The 16,518-nt window shown below is 40.8% G+C and overlaps 1 protein-coding gene across 2 annotated transcripts in view; it reads left to right on the forward strand.

Annotated features, from left to right (window-relative positions):
- Positions 1-16,518, forward strand: part of EPB41L4B (erythrocyte membrane protein band 4.1 like 4B) — a 164,410-nt gene that overhangs the window by 104,454 nt on the left and 43,438 nt on the right. For both annotated transcript variants that reach the window (XM_065752645.1, XM_065752647.1), the window contains one exon: positions 7,748-7,873. In XM_065752645.1, the coding sequence (XP_065608717.1) occupies positions 7,748-7,873 (126 nt within the window). The remainder of the gene's footprint in view (positions 1-7,747; positions 7,874-16,518) is intronic.

Here is a 16,518-nt window from a genome sequence, read left to right on the forward strand (position 1 = left end):
CCACAATATTTGTCTCCAAAGACGAGGCAAGGGAAGAATTCAGCTCTTCTATAACTAATGATTTTCTTTGGCCTTTCCTGACAGCTCTAGAATCTTATCCACAGTCAGGTGGATTATTTATTTAAGTACAAATGAACAAAACTCAGTACCACAGCAGGTCAATGCTCTCAATAAATTCAGCTGCACAGCAAATGCAGCCTGTGCCTGCTGCAATGAGACTTCGATCAGTCAAAGCTTAGCTGATGAAAATGTCTTGCACTGAGCACTAGGAACTGCTAATTGCTTCTGCTTCTGGCAGAAGCTCTGCAGAAGGCCAGGCAACAGACACAGGCAGTCTGATGAAAACCCTCCGCTGGCAGCCTGAGAGGATTCAATTTTAGGAGCTGGGCAGCGATCCTATAGTTACTGTGTAGTGAGTGCAAAGGCTTGGCCCTCAAAATTTATGAAAATTACTGTTCTGAGCCATCTGACAGTTGTATGTGCTGTTGAAATATGCCAAGATGCCCCACTGGAAAGCATCTCATCAACCAAGCCCCCTTATTATAAGAAATACGTTGTTGTGACCATTTTGAATTCTTTTGGCCCTTCACTTGTGGTTCCTTCCCAAAGCACCATTTTCTGACTTAGATCCTACTGAAATGTGTACCCAGAGCTTGTGAAGCTAAAACAAACAAACCACTGGTCTTTGAGCGTTGAGTAGAACATGGAACAGCCTCCGCAGATGGCTTCAGCGATGAAGGGAGGGCTGTAAATGTTGGGCTAACCGCAGGCTGAAATGCTGCTGAGCATCACGCAGCGCAAAAGCAGCAGGGCAAGTTAGACAGGATTGAATGGCATTGAACTCTGACAAGGTTTTTCCACTGAGAGTGTGGCCTTCTTAAACCTCCCTTGGTTATAGTTGTTAACTACCTACTGAGTCCAGCAGCAAACAGGTTTTAATGAGTGCTCAGTGTGTCTAGCTTCTGACAAAAAAAAAAAAAAAAAGTGAAGCTGTAACATTTCTCCTGCACCACATCATTGCTTTCTATTCCATGAAGTGCTTTTTATTCCCTGGTTTTGTGTCCTCTTAAAGAAATTATGCTTAAACAAAACTAGTGGAACACTTGGGAAGCTGCTTCACTCACTCTGTTTCTGAGAACAAAGCAATGGTTTCCACATCTATTGTGGAGTCCCAATATTCATTTGATCTCTTCCCATTGCTAATTATTATTTTTTCAAGCAAAGTGCTTTGGGGCTGGAATTTGTCAGGCCTAATAATCAACCCAGAGGAGAATTAACAAGAAATTGGGTAAATTAGATTCAGCAGTTAATTAATTTGATTGTTGGCTACAGCAAACTCTGTCTCATGGGAATGATGAATGGATGTGTCCAATCTCTTTTCCAGAGCTGTTTGGTACTGTAGAAATGTCTGTCCACCTACTAAATGACAAAAGTCGATTTCAAAATGTGTTTCATGCCCTTTTGTGCTGGTGGATTTCTTAATCTCCAGGAGACACAGGGCCAAGTGCTGCAGATAAGAATGTTATTCTAATTTTCTTTTTTGCAAGCCTTTCTGTGGAATATAGGTTTTCATCCTCTCTGGTCTACGTGTGGATACATGTGTATTTATAATATAAAACCAAGAACGCATAGTTACAGTTTCAGAAATCTTTAGAGTCTGATCATTATTAGTCTGGGTATAATTATTACAGAAGAAGAAAGAATGATGGTACAGTTCATGTTGTTTCTACCACTTCACTGGTATTATGCTCACCATCCTCTGTGCTCCTGGGTCCTAAGGTTGGTGGCTTCACTCTGAGGTGAAGGGATGCTATGGTGAGTACTTCAGCAGCAGGGATGTGATTTTCATTCTTCTTCCTCCTAGGACCTGCCTGGGGCCTTTTTTGCTAACATGGTTTTTTTGCTAACCTGATTTTTTTGCTAACCTGATTTTACACTTGGTCTTTCTTCATTGATCTGCATCTTCATGTCCCATCCAAATTTACTATACTTGGTGGCCTTCACACCTGCTAGCTACTATGCTTTTGTTGCTTTCATTGCCCCCTAGAAACCAGTTTTGTTCAGCTCCAGTTCTGCATTTCTTTATTATCAAGGGGTCTCCAGCCCCAGCCTGTCCCCCTACTGTTATCATCCCAGACCTGTGTTTCTCCTCACCACATCCTCATGTCTTTTCCTCACAAGGTCCCTGTTGCCATACCAGCCCTGTATTGCTTTATACAACATAATTCTGTTAGTCATATGTCTTTCTACAAAGAATTGACTGCTCGTGTTACCATTATTTATATAAAGTGATTGCTGCAACAGCAGGACCTAGGAAAACAAAGCAGCAGGCAGGCCAAGAAAGATGCAGACAAAGGAAGCCTGGCAGGCCTTCATATAGAGGCTGTGCAAAGCTCACAGTCTGTTGGCTCTTCAGTTTACTGCACTGAGCAGAGGCTATACTCTGGGAAACAAAGCTAGTATAGCCCAGTGACACTGTCATGAAGTTTGGCACTGACAGAAGCAGAGTCTAATAATATTAAATAATATTTTGTGATATATTTGTGTGATATATATAATATATATTTTGTGATATGTTGTTCTAATAAAATATGCAGCTCCTGCTTTCTAATTATTTCTCCAGTAAGAATAGCACATAATCAAACAGGTGTTTCCATTATGATGTCTGTTCGTAATTGCTACTTATCATATGGAAAATTTTATATAAATTTTCTAATGAGAAGGAGGTGAAAGTGACTAGATTTTCATACATGTTAGCAGGTATAGATGACTCCTAGGAAGCCAAGGGTTTTGACTGACAGAGGTAATGCAGAATCAGCATAAGAATGCTGTCATCATTAAAATTTTGCCTCCTACCGTGATTACTAACAATGAACAACACACCCTAAACAAATTATTCATTTGTCCTGAGCCAAATATGTGTATTGAACCAATTGTTTGGCTAAAAAAGTACTGATAAATTATCAGAGGCAAAAGATAACTAATATTTCTATTGGTAAGAAGTTGGATGTGGAACAAAAAATGAACCTTTCAGAACAGTGGGTATGGAAATGTTAAGGATAGAAATGGTATTGCTGTGTTTCATTTTTGTATTCTGTATGTGTACTTAATATTCAGTTAGCTTTGCAAACCTAAGCTTGTGTCATCAGTATCTAACACTGTACAAATCTGCCTTACGTTCTAGTGTCAGTGAATGTAATTGAATTTAAAGTAAATATTTGAGAAGAGAAAAGTAAAACTAAGTCCTCATTTGCAAAGAGAAAAATGCATCTAATTTTTATGTATATATATACATATACAAGTTTGTTCACCCCACTTCTATCAAATCCATTTAAACGCAATCTCCCCCTCTGGAAAAATAAAGTTCTGCATCAGTGGTGAGAGTGATATGAATGCATTGCTATCTTATAGCACCAGAGGAAGTGGATATGGAATACTGGAGTGCCATCAGGTATTTTAGGTTGATGTAGACTTTTTTTTTCCCATTTATAGACCATTTAGGTTAAATTTAGATGCAGTTTTAAGCAAGAAGTTTATTTATTTCAAATGCAATTTTGACTCTCAGTTACTTAAAACTAGCATCTCAGACATTTCAGAAGTGCATAATAAGAAATAATAAAATAGGAAGTTTCATTAACATTGTGCCATATTTAGACTACTAATGACTTCCACACTGAATGCTCTTAATTTTATTTTTGTTTATAAACTTTAATAACTGCTAACCTCGTGCAGCATCTAAATACCCTGCTGCTGTCTGCTTGCTTCCCTCATCAGTGCAAGCAATAAGGGTTCTGGAAACATAAAATGCCTTTATTCTGTGGCAAAATAAAGTATATTACAGCTCTCCTCCTTGCAGCAGGAGTATATAAAGACTCCATAGTGCAGTCAGGTTTTAGATATTTTGTTATTAACTAGGAAAATGAACTGTTGAAGTTACAGTGTGTATTTGTGTAGTCATTTTTTTCCTCCTCAGTGACAGTGATACTTGAGGAGATTAATTAGGAGATTAACAGGGTTATAGATTCATAGATTCATAGATACATTAGGTTGGAAAGGACCTACAAGATCGTCTAGTCCAACCATCCTCCCATCACCATCCCTACCCACTGAACTACTAAATCAAATCCCTTAGCACCTCATCTAAACGCTTCTTGAACAGTGCTAGGGACGGTGCCTCAACCACCTCCCTAGGCAGGCCATTCCAGTGCCTGAACACTCTTTCAGAGAAAAAATGTTTCCTCAGGTCTAATCTAAATCTTCCCCGGTGCAACTTGTGGCCATTCCCTCTCGTCCTGTCATTATTTATCAGGGAGAAGAGGCCCACCCCCTCCTCACCACAACCCCCCTTCAGGAAGTGGTAGAGTGCAATAAGGTCTCCTCTGAGCCTCCTCTTCTCCAGACTGAACAATCCCAGCTCCCTCAGCCGCTCCTCATAAGACTTGTGCTCCAGACCCCTCACCAGTTTTGTTGCCCTTCTCTGAACACGCTCCAGGGCCTCAATGTCCTTCTTGTAGTGAGGGGCCCAAAACTGAACACAGTACTCAAGGTGCGGCCGCACCAGAGCTGAGTACAGGGGGATGATCACCTCCCTGCTCCTGCTGGCTACACTATTTCTAATACAGGCCAGGATGCTGTTGGCCTTCTTGGCCACCTGGGCACACTGCTGGCTCATGTTAAGCCGAGCATCAACCAACACCCCCAGGTCCTTTTCCTCTCTACATTCTTCAAGCCATTCTGCCCCAAGCCTATAGCATTGCATGGGGTTATTGTGGCCAAAGTGCAGGACCTGGCACTTGGCCTTATTGAATCTCATCCCATATGAGGTTATATGTAAAGACTGATGGCACTAAAGAACAATGGGAACTTACATAGCTGCTTAGAAGTGCTAATAGTCTGAAATAACAAGTTGCTACTTTGTTCAGTGATTCGAGTTCACATTTCATCTGGATCTTGGGTGCCACTGTGAATGTATGTCTAATAGGCTCAGATAATCAGCTGTGTGAGGGCTGAGTTCAGGGCTGATTCAAAGTGTGCTGCACGGTGGAAGAGGCTTTGTTGTTGCCAAGGCAGGTTGGCAGAGATGTGTTTGCCTTTTCTTCAGAAGCTACAGGACTCTGGGTCAGGTTGAGCAGCCCCAAGCCCTGTTAATGTTTGTGTGCAGTCAAATTTCCTCTGGCGGTAAGCAGAGGCAGTGGCCTTGGGCTTCTGGCTCAGCACCTGGGGAGCAAGATGAGCCCAGGCAGCAGCAGTGTCTGCTCACCTGTGGGCAGTCTGCAGAGCTGCTGCTGCTCACGGTTGGATGCAAGTGAGCTTTGCTTGCTTGAAGGCTGAGACCTTATAGTCTGACCCAGATAAAGGCTGGTGCAGAACTCAGTGCCCATTTTCAGCCAAGAATCTCAGTGTGAGACGTGCACATCAAGGACCACACTGGGGATGTATCCTGATATAATCCTAAGTACAGCAGGTGGCTTAGACCTGTTGGGGATTCCCAGTTACAGTACAGGCCTGAGGATTCTTGGTCAGAATGGGGAAACTGGGCAGGAGAAGAACATAAGGACTGGAAAATATCCCAATATTTTGGGATTGATACCCAGTATACCGGGTAACAGGTAGAATAACAGGCTATGAAGCAAGCTTGTGGCCTAGTAAGCATCGGTTATCTTGATTTAGTTAGTGAAATGCAATTACTTAATCTTGCTTCGCTGAAATGCTATTTAATTAGAATCCAGTGTTAAAACAAAGGTAGGGTTTTGCATGGCCTTTAGAAATGTCATTGCTTAGCGCGTTACTCTTTTTGCTGTTAGAAATCAATACTATTAAAAGTTGACAACAGTGGCAGCTCTTTTGAAGAGTACAGCAGTGTGCTATGGTTGGCAAGGCTGTTGATAAGGAAAAGTTGTACTTTCTCTATGTGTTTGTTTGTGTTTTTTTTTTCCTTTTTTATTTTCTCAATTTCTTAATCTTCATGAGTACCCCAGAAAAAAAAAAAGGAAAAAAAAAGACATGGCAAATGAATATTTCTTTTTCAGATGCTTGCCAGAACAGTGAAGACTAAATAGATAGCTACAGTTCTGTAAGTTGCTCCAGCCAGAAGCTGTCACTTTTCATTTTTAATATTTTCTTTTCCCCGTAAGAGTAAAGTGAAGAGAATGAAATGTCCAAAAATATCTTCCATTAAAAGTAGTAAATGTGGCTTGGCAAATAAGCCCTTAAGAGTTACTCGAGATTTGACAGAGAAAGAAAAATCTCCGTATGGGCAGTCCTTTAGCAATAAGTTGTTTAAGATCGTACCTGGCAGCTTTGACATTTTGAGTACAGGAGCTTGCTGGACCAGCTTTGAGAACACATGATAAATATCTTGCAGTCTCAGTACAACTCTGGCTCTTCCCCCAGTAGCATTTGCAGAATAGTCTCCTCAGTCAACAAAATTGTATTTGTGATTTGCTTCACTTAAAGTAAGTGCCCCTGAATGTTGAAGTTCTTTTTTGTCTATGGTTGATCTTGGATCTGAGAGAAGATTCACTAAGGTTTTAGTTACCATCAGCCTGTGGAAAAGCCCAGGGGGTGGCAGAAGGAAGGATAAAAGGAGACAGATTTTGAAAACTAAGGGCTAATCATATGGTGATTTAATATAGAAACAATGAGTAAAAATTGGCCTGTTCCATCTTGATATGTACTTTGCCAGAGGTGAACCTCAAGGATACGCTGGGTCTGGTTTCCTGATGCCTTGTGTGTGTTCCAGCTGGACAGGAGGTTACAGGGAGCCCAGTGAGGTCTGAATAACAGCATTATGCTCCCGTCTGTCTGGGCATATGCAGCCACTCACTCTTCATAGCAAAACGAGAGGAAAATGAAAGCATAACGTGGGCTATTATTCATGTGTAGTCCAGACCTCATTTCCAGAAAGAACAGGAAAGTTAGCAATGGCATAACAGCCAATTCTTCTTTAAAAATGTGAGGAATTACGATGTGATTGGTTGTGTTTGGATTTACAAGCCAGGTTTCTTTCATACCCTGTTTGTTTATACATTAGTATTACATTGTCCTTTTATTTTCTTTTTTTCTGCATGGGAAATTTATTCATGCTGGCATTTCTGCTGGATGTTGTTTGTTCAAGGCATGAAACTTTTAGGTCATGTTTGAACAGGTCACTAAGCTAGCTGTCCTGAGGCTTTAGATTTGTGATCCAGAACACTGAGTAGGTAAGGGGTTGACATCAGGTGAGCGGAAGCAGCAGCAGCAATGTTTAAACACTCTGATAAAGGAGAACTCACTTGGCTTGCAGTTATGTGGATGTCCCTTCAAATCCCTCTGGTTAAATTTCCAAAGCTCCTTTACATTCTTAGAGAGGTATAAGAAACCAGCGTTCACTGCAAGTTGAATGCTGTGCAACTTTCCCACTTCTGTCTGCCCGGAATGTTCTGGAGGTAATGTGCTTCCTTAGTGTGATCACAGGTTTGGCAGTCACTTCAGAGCCTGGCTGGGCTTTCTCCATCTCCAGCTGTGCTACAGTTCTTCTATTACTCAGACTTTCCTGATGTTTTGTTGTTGTTGTTGTTGTGGTAGTAGTATCAAGTCATTCAGTGTTCTGAAATGTTTTATTCTAAGACATATTCATTTGATTAATAACATCTAAGTTTTATCCTGCATTGGTGAATCGAGTTGTTGCATGCAGAAGTCTTACTTCACCCTGCTGGTACATCTTTCTAATACATGTCATTGTGCTTGTCTTTTCTATTAAATACAGGTTGAAGAGAAAAAGGTTCCTGAGAAGACCCTTCATCCCCCTGTGTCTCCTTCTTCAGTCCCTGAACATATGAAGTGCAACATCCTTAAAGCTCAAGTAGAAGCTGCTTTCAGAGTAGGCACCCAGGTAATCTGTGCTTGATATTTCCTCTTCCTAATTTAGGTATAGCTTACAACAATTTTCCAAAACCATGTCACTCTTGAGGAATCTCCTTATTTTATCAGGTGTATCCATATTGACGTAGCTTTCTCTAGCTGCTCTGCAGTTTCTTCAGGTATGTCACTGTGATTGATATGATGGAAATGGGAAATTTGTCTGTACTGACACGAATAATACAGCTGAGAGTGTCTCAGGAAATCTCTGTGTTCTGATTCTGTCACTCCAGCTGTTGCTTACTTTGCACCTGAGAAGCATTAACCTCTGGAGTTTTCTGAGGCTGCCCAGCATGGAAACTATGGCTAAGGGTGTTGTAAAATAACATTATGCAACCAAATGCAGCCTTTTTTTAGGGGATTAACTTCAGATGTCTAATGTGGAATGTTATCTTCTTAGTGTGCCTTGTACATGCTGCTATTTTTACTGCTTGGTCAGTGCTGACATCAGATACACACCACATTTCAAAGACACCACAAGTTTTGCAGCAATACCATGCAAATGAAAGCTACTGTTAGGTGGCAGGACTGTAACAAGGTAATTTCCCAGTGAGAGGTAAATCTAAGTGAAACCTAAAATATACGATTTTTTTGCAAGTGTAATTAGTGGACAAAAGGTAATGCTATTTGTGCTGAAAATAAAGCCAAATGGAATGCCCTAGGAACAAAAGTAGAGGCAGAATGATTTTTATGACTTATCCCAAGTTCCTATGTTGTCCTTGTGCATGCTATTCTCTTGGAATACAAATTATGTCAGTGTTTCCATCACTTAGTGTCTTTTCACAATAACACAGCTGGTCAGCTTGCCCTGGAAAGATTTTGTTAACAATCATCTTTGTGTATTTGTTGTTCCCTGGCAGATCTTTCATCTGAGAACTAGATTACCTCTGGTCTACCTAGACCTAAGGAATTATCTTTTTATTTTTTTTTTAAATTCTGATTGCCTTAGATTTCACAAACAAAAATAAATCTGACATTATACAAGGGAAGGAAGGTTGGTTTTTTTTTTATTTGTTTTGCTTAAATCAGTTCTCACCTCTTTCTGAAATCTGTGCCATATCAGCTGTGTTTTATGCAGTCTCTTTCTTGTCTGATTGCCCTTGGTTTTGCCCTCTGTTTTTCCTCTGTGACTGTTTTCTACAGGATGTCATGGTGTATTTCTCACGTTTGTATTTTCCCCAGAATATACTTAATGATCGTGTTTGACTGGATAGTTAAAGACTGGAAGCAGTGTGTGCTGCTGCATTCAGAGTACAGCATTACCAAGGCAAGACAGGAAATGTGCTAAACATATGCATCTCTCAGTTCACCTGCCCTGACTTCATTTTTCGCCCTGACTTCATTTTTCACCCTGAGGTCTTCTGAGGGAGAACATCCTGGGTTTCTTATCATGCCATAACTGTTGGTTTTTTTCATCATGCCATAACTGTTCTTTAACTGCTGCTGTCTGTCAAGTAAGGTTCAGAACAAGCTGAGCATCTCTCTTTTTCCTTCATACACACGTTGTTTTCTTCATACACACAAGGCTTTAGCAGTCAGGTTGGATTAAATACATGTCAGTAGGCTTTGCCCCTTATGATTTCAGGTTGAAAAAATGGAAGGAAGACTGCTGCAGGATATATTGTGGAAATATAATGGCATGCAGTTCAGTCTGAAATTCCTGTAGTGCTAAAGGAATATGGCTTAAGAGGGGTAGCCAGCAAGCTAGGACCTTTACTTGGAAATCCTCCTCCAGCTCCCTTCTTAGCCACAGAAATGCCTCGGATACTGAGATGAGTTCTCCCTGCACATGTATGAATGATTATCCTTCCCAAATACATTCCAAAAAGACGTAGGTAGAGATGAGGCAGTGGTCAGCCATTACAGTAAGAAGCTGTGACTGGGCAAGTGGGGGGAAAAGTAGAAAAAAGGTGAAGGAGGCAGCAGTAATGCATCGTCTGTCACCTAGAAAATGGGTGGATGGAGGGAGCTACTTGGAGTCCCATTAAACTGCCTTACCAACTTGCCATAAAAATTCTCAGTTATCTCCTGTACTCCCTGCTGCATTGAAATCTCACTGAATACGAGTAACTAAACCATTTCCCAGTGGCAGTTTAGTCACCTTCAGGGAAAAGGGAGCCAGGATGGTACTATGATGCTCAGAGATACTTAGAGCATCCTTTTCAAAGAGCAGACAACCACTGAATTCCATGTATTCCTTCAGGGCTGTGATTGTGCCCCTCTTTGACCATATCTGTCATCTCCTGTTGCCCAGTATGTCTGAAGGACTAACCCTGCTGTCCTCATCCCAGCACTGTCTTTTGACTTCAGTAAATCCTTGAGAAGCCTTCTGGCCTTATTCTTTTAAAAGCGTACTCTCAAATTTCTCATCTCTTGTCTTCTGTACTGACATATTTCAATTTACAAGGCAGCCTGGCCAAGAAGTACATCTACTTTCTATAAAGAAAAGTCTATTCCAGTTACTGTAAAGAAACACAGGCTGATTTTCCTCATGTTCATTTCCTCAACACCACAGATGTTTCTTTATTATATGGTATCACAAGAAGCTGAGGATTTGCTCCCCTTGTTCTTGTAAAAGGAAGGAGAAAGAACCAGACCATGTCTTATGCATGTTCTATTTGAAATAAAATGTTCTCTTAAAAGCTGGATAGAGTATCTACTAATCTAGTTTTTAAACACCCTCAAAAGTGTATGGCCTAAACCATCCTTTATGAAATTTCACAGGACATTATCATATAGTTGGGTGTAAAAGTGTGAACAACATATTGATGCACTGTGTGATCAGATCCAAAATTAACAAACTGTTGCTTGAAATGTTCGTACCAGCTCTCTCTTCTAAGCAGTGAGGATGTTTTCAATACCACGTGCTACTAACATCAAGATGTGACAGGTTTATAAAGGCACGTCCTGCATAGAGAAGAAGCTCTTTGTCATTAATGCTGGCAATGGAGTATATGTTTGTGAGTGAAAAGTGAAATCTAGGGCATGAAATTTTATATAGTTTTCATTCCTTTTGGCAACTAGACATCAACTTGACAGGGTCTTAGAAATAAAGGATTCCAGTACTTACGATTTCAAATGTAAAAATAGGGAGAATAATGTAATACATTTGAAAATCATAGAATCATAGGGGTTGGAAGGGACCTCAAGAGATCATCGAGTCCAACCCCCGAATACATCCTGCAAGATGGTTTCTGCACTACCTCATTTCAGAATCATGCTGAAGAGCTGTTTTTCGTTTTCCTAGGGGGCAGTATACCATCTCCCATGGCTATAGCCCCGACTTAGAGATTGAACATTTCTAAATGTACAGTGACATTCGCTGAGCCCTGTGTGTGGTTTAGAGTTATAGAGCAGCAGGAGACTAGCAAGAGTGACTTTATTTATGTGGTGAAGGTGGAAATATTTCTGTGCCATTCTGCAAGTCGGAGAATCAAAGTACAGTGTGCATGGAGATACTTGAAATTTGGTCCAGGAGCACGCTGGTGTAGGCACCACAGGTGAGAAATGTGAGGAACCCACACATTACTGAGGGAATCTGTAGGTTGCCCTACCGGGGGTATCTGTCAGTCTAGAACAAAACCACAGTATTTCACAACACACCCTTCAAACTGTGCCACAGGGATCTGCCACCTTCCAGCTGACAGACTGCGTATCACAGTTCCCACATAATTAAGCTCCAGGGGAGCACTAAACACTGCAAAGCAGCTGGCATTTTTCTTTTTAGTCTTTTTTTTTTCTTTTTCCATTTATTCCAGACTCTTCATTTGAGAGAGAGAGAGGTATAAAGCAGCAATGAGGAGCTGCTGGAATACAAAAGCCCAGCTCTGCCTGTCATTTAGAACCCCTTTGCAGCTTGCATGAGTCAGTGCTGATATACTGTGATTGACTGGACAACTTGTTAGTATCACTAAATGCCCATTTTGCCAAGCAAGTCTGTGGCCCAACTGATGGGCACAAGATACAAGCAGATTTTGGTTTATATCCACTTGGGTGTGGACAAATCCTAATTATCCTTGGCATTAAGTGCAGGCTCCTGAGCAAATGTACAACCATCTCAGCAGGGCTTCTTCTTTTGGCTTAGAACTTGTGTTTTGTTCCAGAAGTCTTCTGCAAGTGGTGTTTTGTATTCTCAGCCTCTTGCAGCTGTGGGTTGCTTGTTAGGACAAAAGTGATGGAAAAAGGTGGTTTGGGGATGTGAAGTTATTTTATAAGCAAGAACATGCAGAATCCCATTCCCCACCATGAATTCCCCTGATCTCTGGTTCTTTCCCTGAGGTTTTTTCCTCCTCTTCCCAGGCACAGCCCTGCCAGTCAATACTCTATTCTCTGCTTCTGTTTTGTCAGCCCCAGGGGAAAGTCTTGGTCAGGATCTTCTTGGACAGGTCTAGGTTCTTCAGCAATTCATTCCCCTGCCTTGATTCTTAATAAACAGAGGCACATTCATTCCTCTGGTCCCTTTCTCACACTACCTTTCTTCGCAATCCTATACACACTTAGATTTTTATACTGGTGTCAGTTGCCATCTCTCTCTTCCCTCTCTGTTCAAGAAGCAGGTGCAGGTGGTGATGATGCAGTTTTGCTTCAAGTTTTTCAAACGTGGAGAAGTGCATGTTGCTTGTGCTGACTTGAGCTGCCTCCAGAAGAGGACTGAGCTGTGCTGCAGGAAATGTCTCAGGTCATGCATGGGTACCAGTATCATCTTGTAGCCTGTATTCTCTACACAGATGCAAGCCATTGCTACAGATGTAAATGAGACTAGGACATATGCATTATTTATAGTAGAAAGGGTGTGTTAATTGAAGCTACTCAGGGATCTCGGCTACATTTTTGGTGATTCTTTACCTTTTTGGTGGTGCCCTTTATAGAAAGATTCAAGTGTAAGCACTTGTTGTCCTGAATGTCCAGGTATATTTGCCATTGCTCCTAGAAATAATTCACTGTCTTTATATAAACTGAGTCTTTGGAGCTTTATCTGCATAAGGATAAAGCTCCAAACCCTGGATTCAAACCCTAATCAGGTCATGAATGAAAATAGAGTAGGTGAAGGGAAGACACTTGAGGATTTATAATCTTAAACAGTCTCTCTTTTAACAGGACTTAAAGAAATCCTTCTGGATTCCCTGAGGAGCTCGCAGTTTTCATTAGATATTGACTTAAGTACCTTGAAACCATCAGCTTTTCCAACTTTTTAACCTCTTTCTGTCACAAAGGAGTTCCTGTTTGCTTTCTTCTCTTCCCTCCCTTTACGCATCCTTACTGACAGCAAAACGCAGCCTCACAATTTGACTGTCTTTGCCCAGAGATCAGGGCTGGAATTAAACAGTTACAGCAGGTTGTGACTGAGATGTTTGGGTGGTGGGAGAAGCCTGCACAGCTCCCAGTGCACACGATGCCTTGCTGCAGCCTTTGCTGTTAGTCACCCACATTGGATGAGCAATAAACTCTCCAGAAGTTTTCAGGGTAAGGAAAGAGAAGCAATTGGGCTGGGACTCTCAGATCCAACATAACAAAACTTGTTAAGCATCAGGCCTCCTAGGCATCCTTACACAGCCAGAAAGGGCAAACAGTGTCAAGTATTTCCAGACCACTGCACTGAGAGCCATAGCTTCTTCACTGCTGAAGATCTCCAAACATATGAAAGCTGTGTTGTTACTTCCTTTGACCGAGGACTTTGTGAAATTGCTATGTGTATCATAAGAACCTTTCAAACCCTTTTCTTACTAAAACAAGATCCTGGCTCTTGGCTGCAGTGATCAGATTCTCTACAAAGCCTTTTTGCTGATTCATGTGATTCCTGTTGTGGATCAAATAGGATGAGAGCCACAGCAACTCACCTTGTGACGGAGGAGGGATACCCAAGATGATTTTGCTGTTACTCAAATGATTTTCTCTTCTTTTCATACTAAATTTTCTTAGCTGTTACCTATGAAAAGAATCTGTGCAATGGCATTTCTCTTCATGTATGTCTCTTGTCACTGGAATGAGAAAATAATGCTTTCTTTTCTAGCACTGTTGAGAAAGCTAATGGCATATGAAAGCGTAACATTAAGATTTTTTATTTCTATATTTTTGCTGTGGGCCCAGGGCAGATAAGAAAGGAGAAAAAGAGAATTATATTGTGTGAATTGATTTATGGATCAACCTTTAATTTTGTTTGCTTTGTAGTCTGGTAGCCAGAAGAACCAGCTTGTTTCTCTTTGGGTAATTAGCAAGTGAATCTGATTCTATATAAATTATTACTGTGAGTGTATGTGTGTGGTGTGTGCAATCATAACCCTCATTTTATGTTATGGGACACATCTTTACAATAATGTTGAGTGTGTCCTTGCACAGTTATTGAGTGTTATTTGCTTAATTAGAAGGAAAAACTGATGACTTACATACTTTCTTCTGAAAACAAACCAAGAAGAAAAGCTCAGCAAGGGACCAGGTAAAGCAAAAGTACTGATGGCTGAGGACCTTTGCAGAAATGTTCACAGGTGTAACGTTTTCCTATGGCTGTTCATCCATAGGCATAGAGAGGTGTAGAGCTGGGGAGAATTACCTCATCCTTACTGATGTGCACTTGCCAGTGCACACTTGCATCACCTGAGGCTTGGCCTCAGGCTCCTCCATTTCTCTCCCCCCCAGTTTAGAGTGGGATTACTTGTTTACTAATCAACAGTATTTATCTGTAGGTACCCTGGTCTCTTCTGTTCTCTGAAGCATGAGTGATAATGGAAAAAAATAATACAAAGGAGATTTCTCAGTATGCTGTTCATGCTGCTTAGTATGCTACCTCATGAGAAGTAGGCTTAACCTTCTTTTTTGTAGAGAAGTCAAAAGAAGATGGTAATGTGGCCACAGAACACAGAAGAAACCAAGGGCCAGTTGTTAGGGAATAATACAATGAAGCCTTCTCAACTGGCTAATGAGATCTTATGGTGTTTAAGTAGGTGGAATTTTAATCATTTCAATCCTGGTCGCAGCCCCTGCACTGCATCCTCCACCCCCATGTTCTCTTTATTGTTGTGTTCAAGTGCATCTCAAAGCACAGCTCAATTAATTTGGTGAAAATTGGAATAAAGTAAAGATTATGGTTTTAAAAGGTAGCCAATTTGACACATAATAAACAGCTAGCTTGTCAAGCTTAACAATAAGATGTTGCTAAGACATCAGTGTGAAAGAAGACGCTGTGTATTAAGTTCCTGATGGGTGGATTCATATTTACAGCTTTCAGAAACCCAACAGCTTTATAAAAAGCATTATAATTTCTGCAGAACAAAGAAAAATTACTTCAGTGCTCTTCTGTGTCAAGAGTGATTTTCATGCTTTCTCTCAATTCCTTAAAAAAAAAAAATCACATGTTCTTTCCTTTCAAGAAAGCACTAGATTGTGACTAAATATTAGGCTAGACAGAGCTACCAGGAGATCAGTAGGAAAAAAAAACCACACCATATTTTCTAGAACTGAGTTAAATTTCTTATGATTACAATTTTTTTAAAAGTAAAAAATAACGCTGCTGGTTCTGAAATTATTCATGGCATGATGCTAATTCACTGAAAACTTCTGCTGTAAAACATTTGGTGGCTGTGTTACAATGGTAGCAGTGGTTTGATTGTGTCCCTTCTTTATCTGACTCCTTACTACTTAGAGCATTTGCAGGGGACTTAGGAAACTTCTATCCATGCTAAATCAGTGCCTACTGCCGGCCCTGTTTCCCTTTGTGCAAACCAGTCCCCCAGGAGGGGGATAGACCTGCTGAAGATGATGATGATGGTTTCAGCATTAAGATATAAGGTGCAACAACTCTAGAGGGAAGGGTTGAGGAGAGCCATAAGTCAAAATACTGCCTATCTCATCACCTCAGATATTTGCCTGCTCTGAAGCAGGCTCAGGAATTAATTCTCTTTCTATCAGACTTCCCGGTTTAATGGACCTTACAGGTAACTGTCTGTACAAGGGTGCAGCATTTATTCCCACTATGGCTGAAGCTGAGCTGCAAAGTGGGAATGGGGGGTTTGTTCACCCAGGCACAAGGGGGAAACTAACCTTAAACTATCACAACTTGGGTGATTTCTCCAAGCACTTGAGCATTGCAACTGATATTTTTTAGTTTACTACCAAGGTATAGAAGAAACTCTTGCCTTAATTTCCTTTTTTCTTATGAGCACCCTCAAATGGAACGTATTGATCTGTGTTGAATATCTTGTCAAATTTACATTTTTTTATATGACTGTAAAATCCTTTTATTTGATTTGAAGGAACCTGTCTCATTCTCATTGAGCTGAATGAGACTGACACATTTAATGCAATTTGATCTCCACCAGTGCCCTCAAATTATTATGGTTCAGATGTTGAGCACTGAAGAATCACTCTGTTGTAGACCTGCATCAGCTCCATCTATCCATTAAAAAGAATGGAAATGTCAAGGCCTGCCAAGTCCATTACTGATTTGGAGATACTTTTGTGTCTTCAGCCAGTACTTTCTATAGAGAGGTGCAGTGTTGCCCTGACATGGGCATTTACACATGGATTGTGGAACCCTGTGTCTCAGTTGATGAGTATAATCTACTAACAGCTGCCTAAACTGGGCTTTTCCTGGGCAATCAAGCAATTTCCATGTAAGTCATTTTT

This window comes from Cyrtonyx montezumae, unplaced genomic scaffold, assembly GCF_038088225.1.
Source record: "Cyrtonyx montezumae isolate F1298 unplaced genomic scaffold, pur_monq_1.0 scaffold_8, whole genome shotgun sequence".
Lineage (NCBI taxonomy): Eukaryota > Metazoa > Chordata > Aves > Galliformes > Odontophoridae > Cyrtonyx > Cyrtonyx montezumae.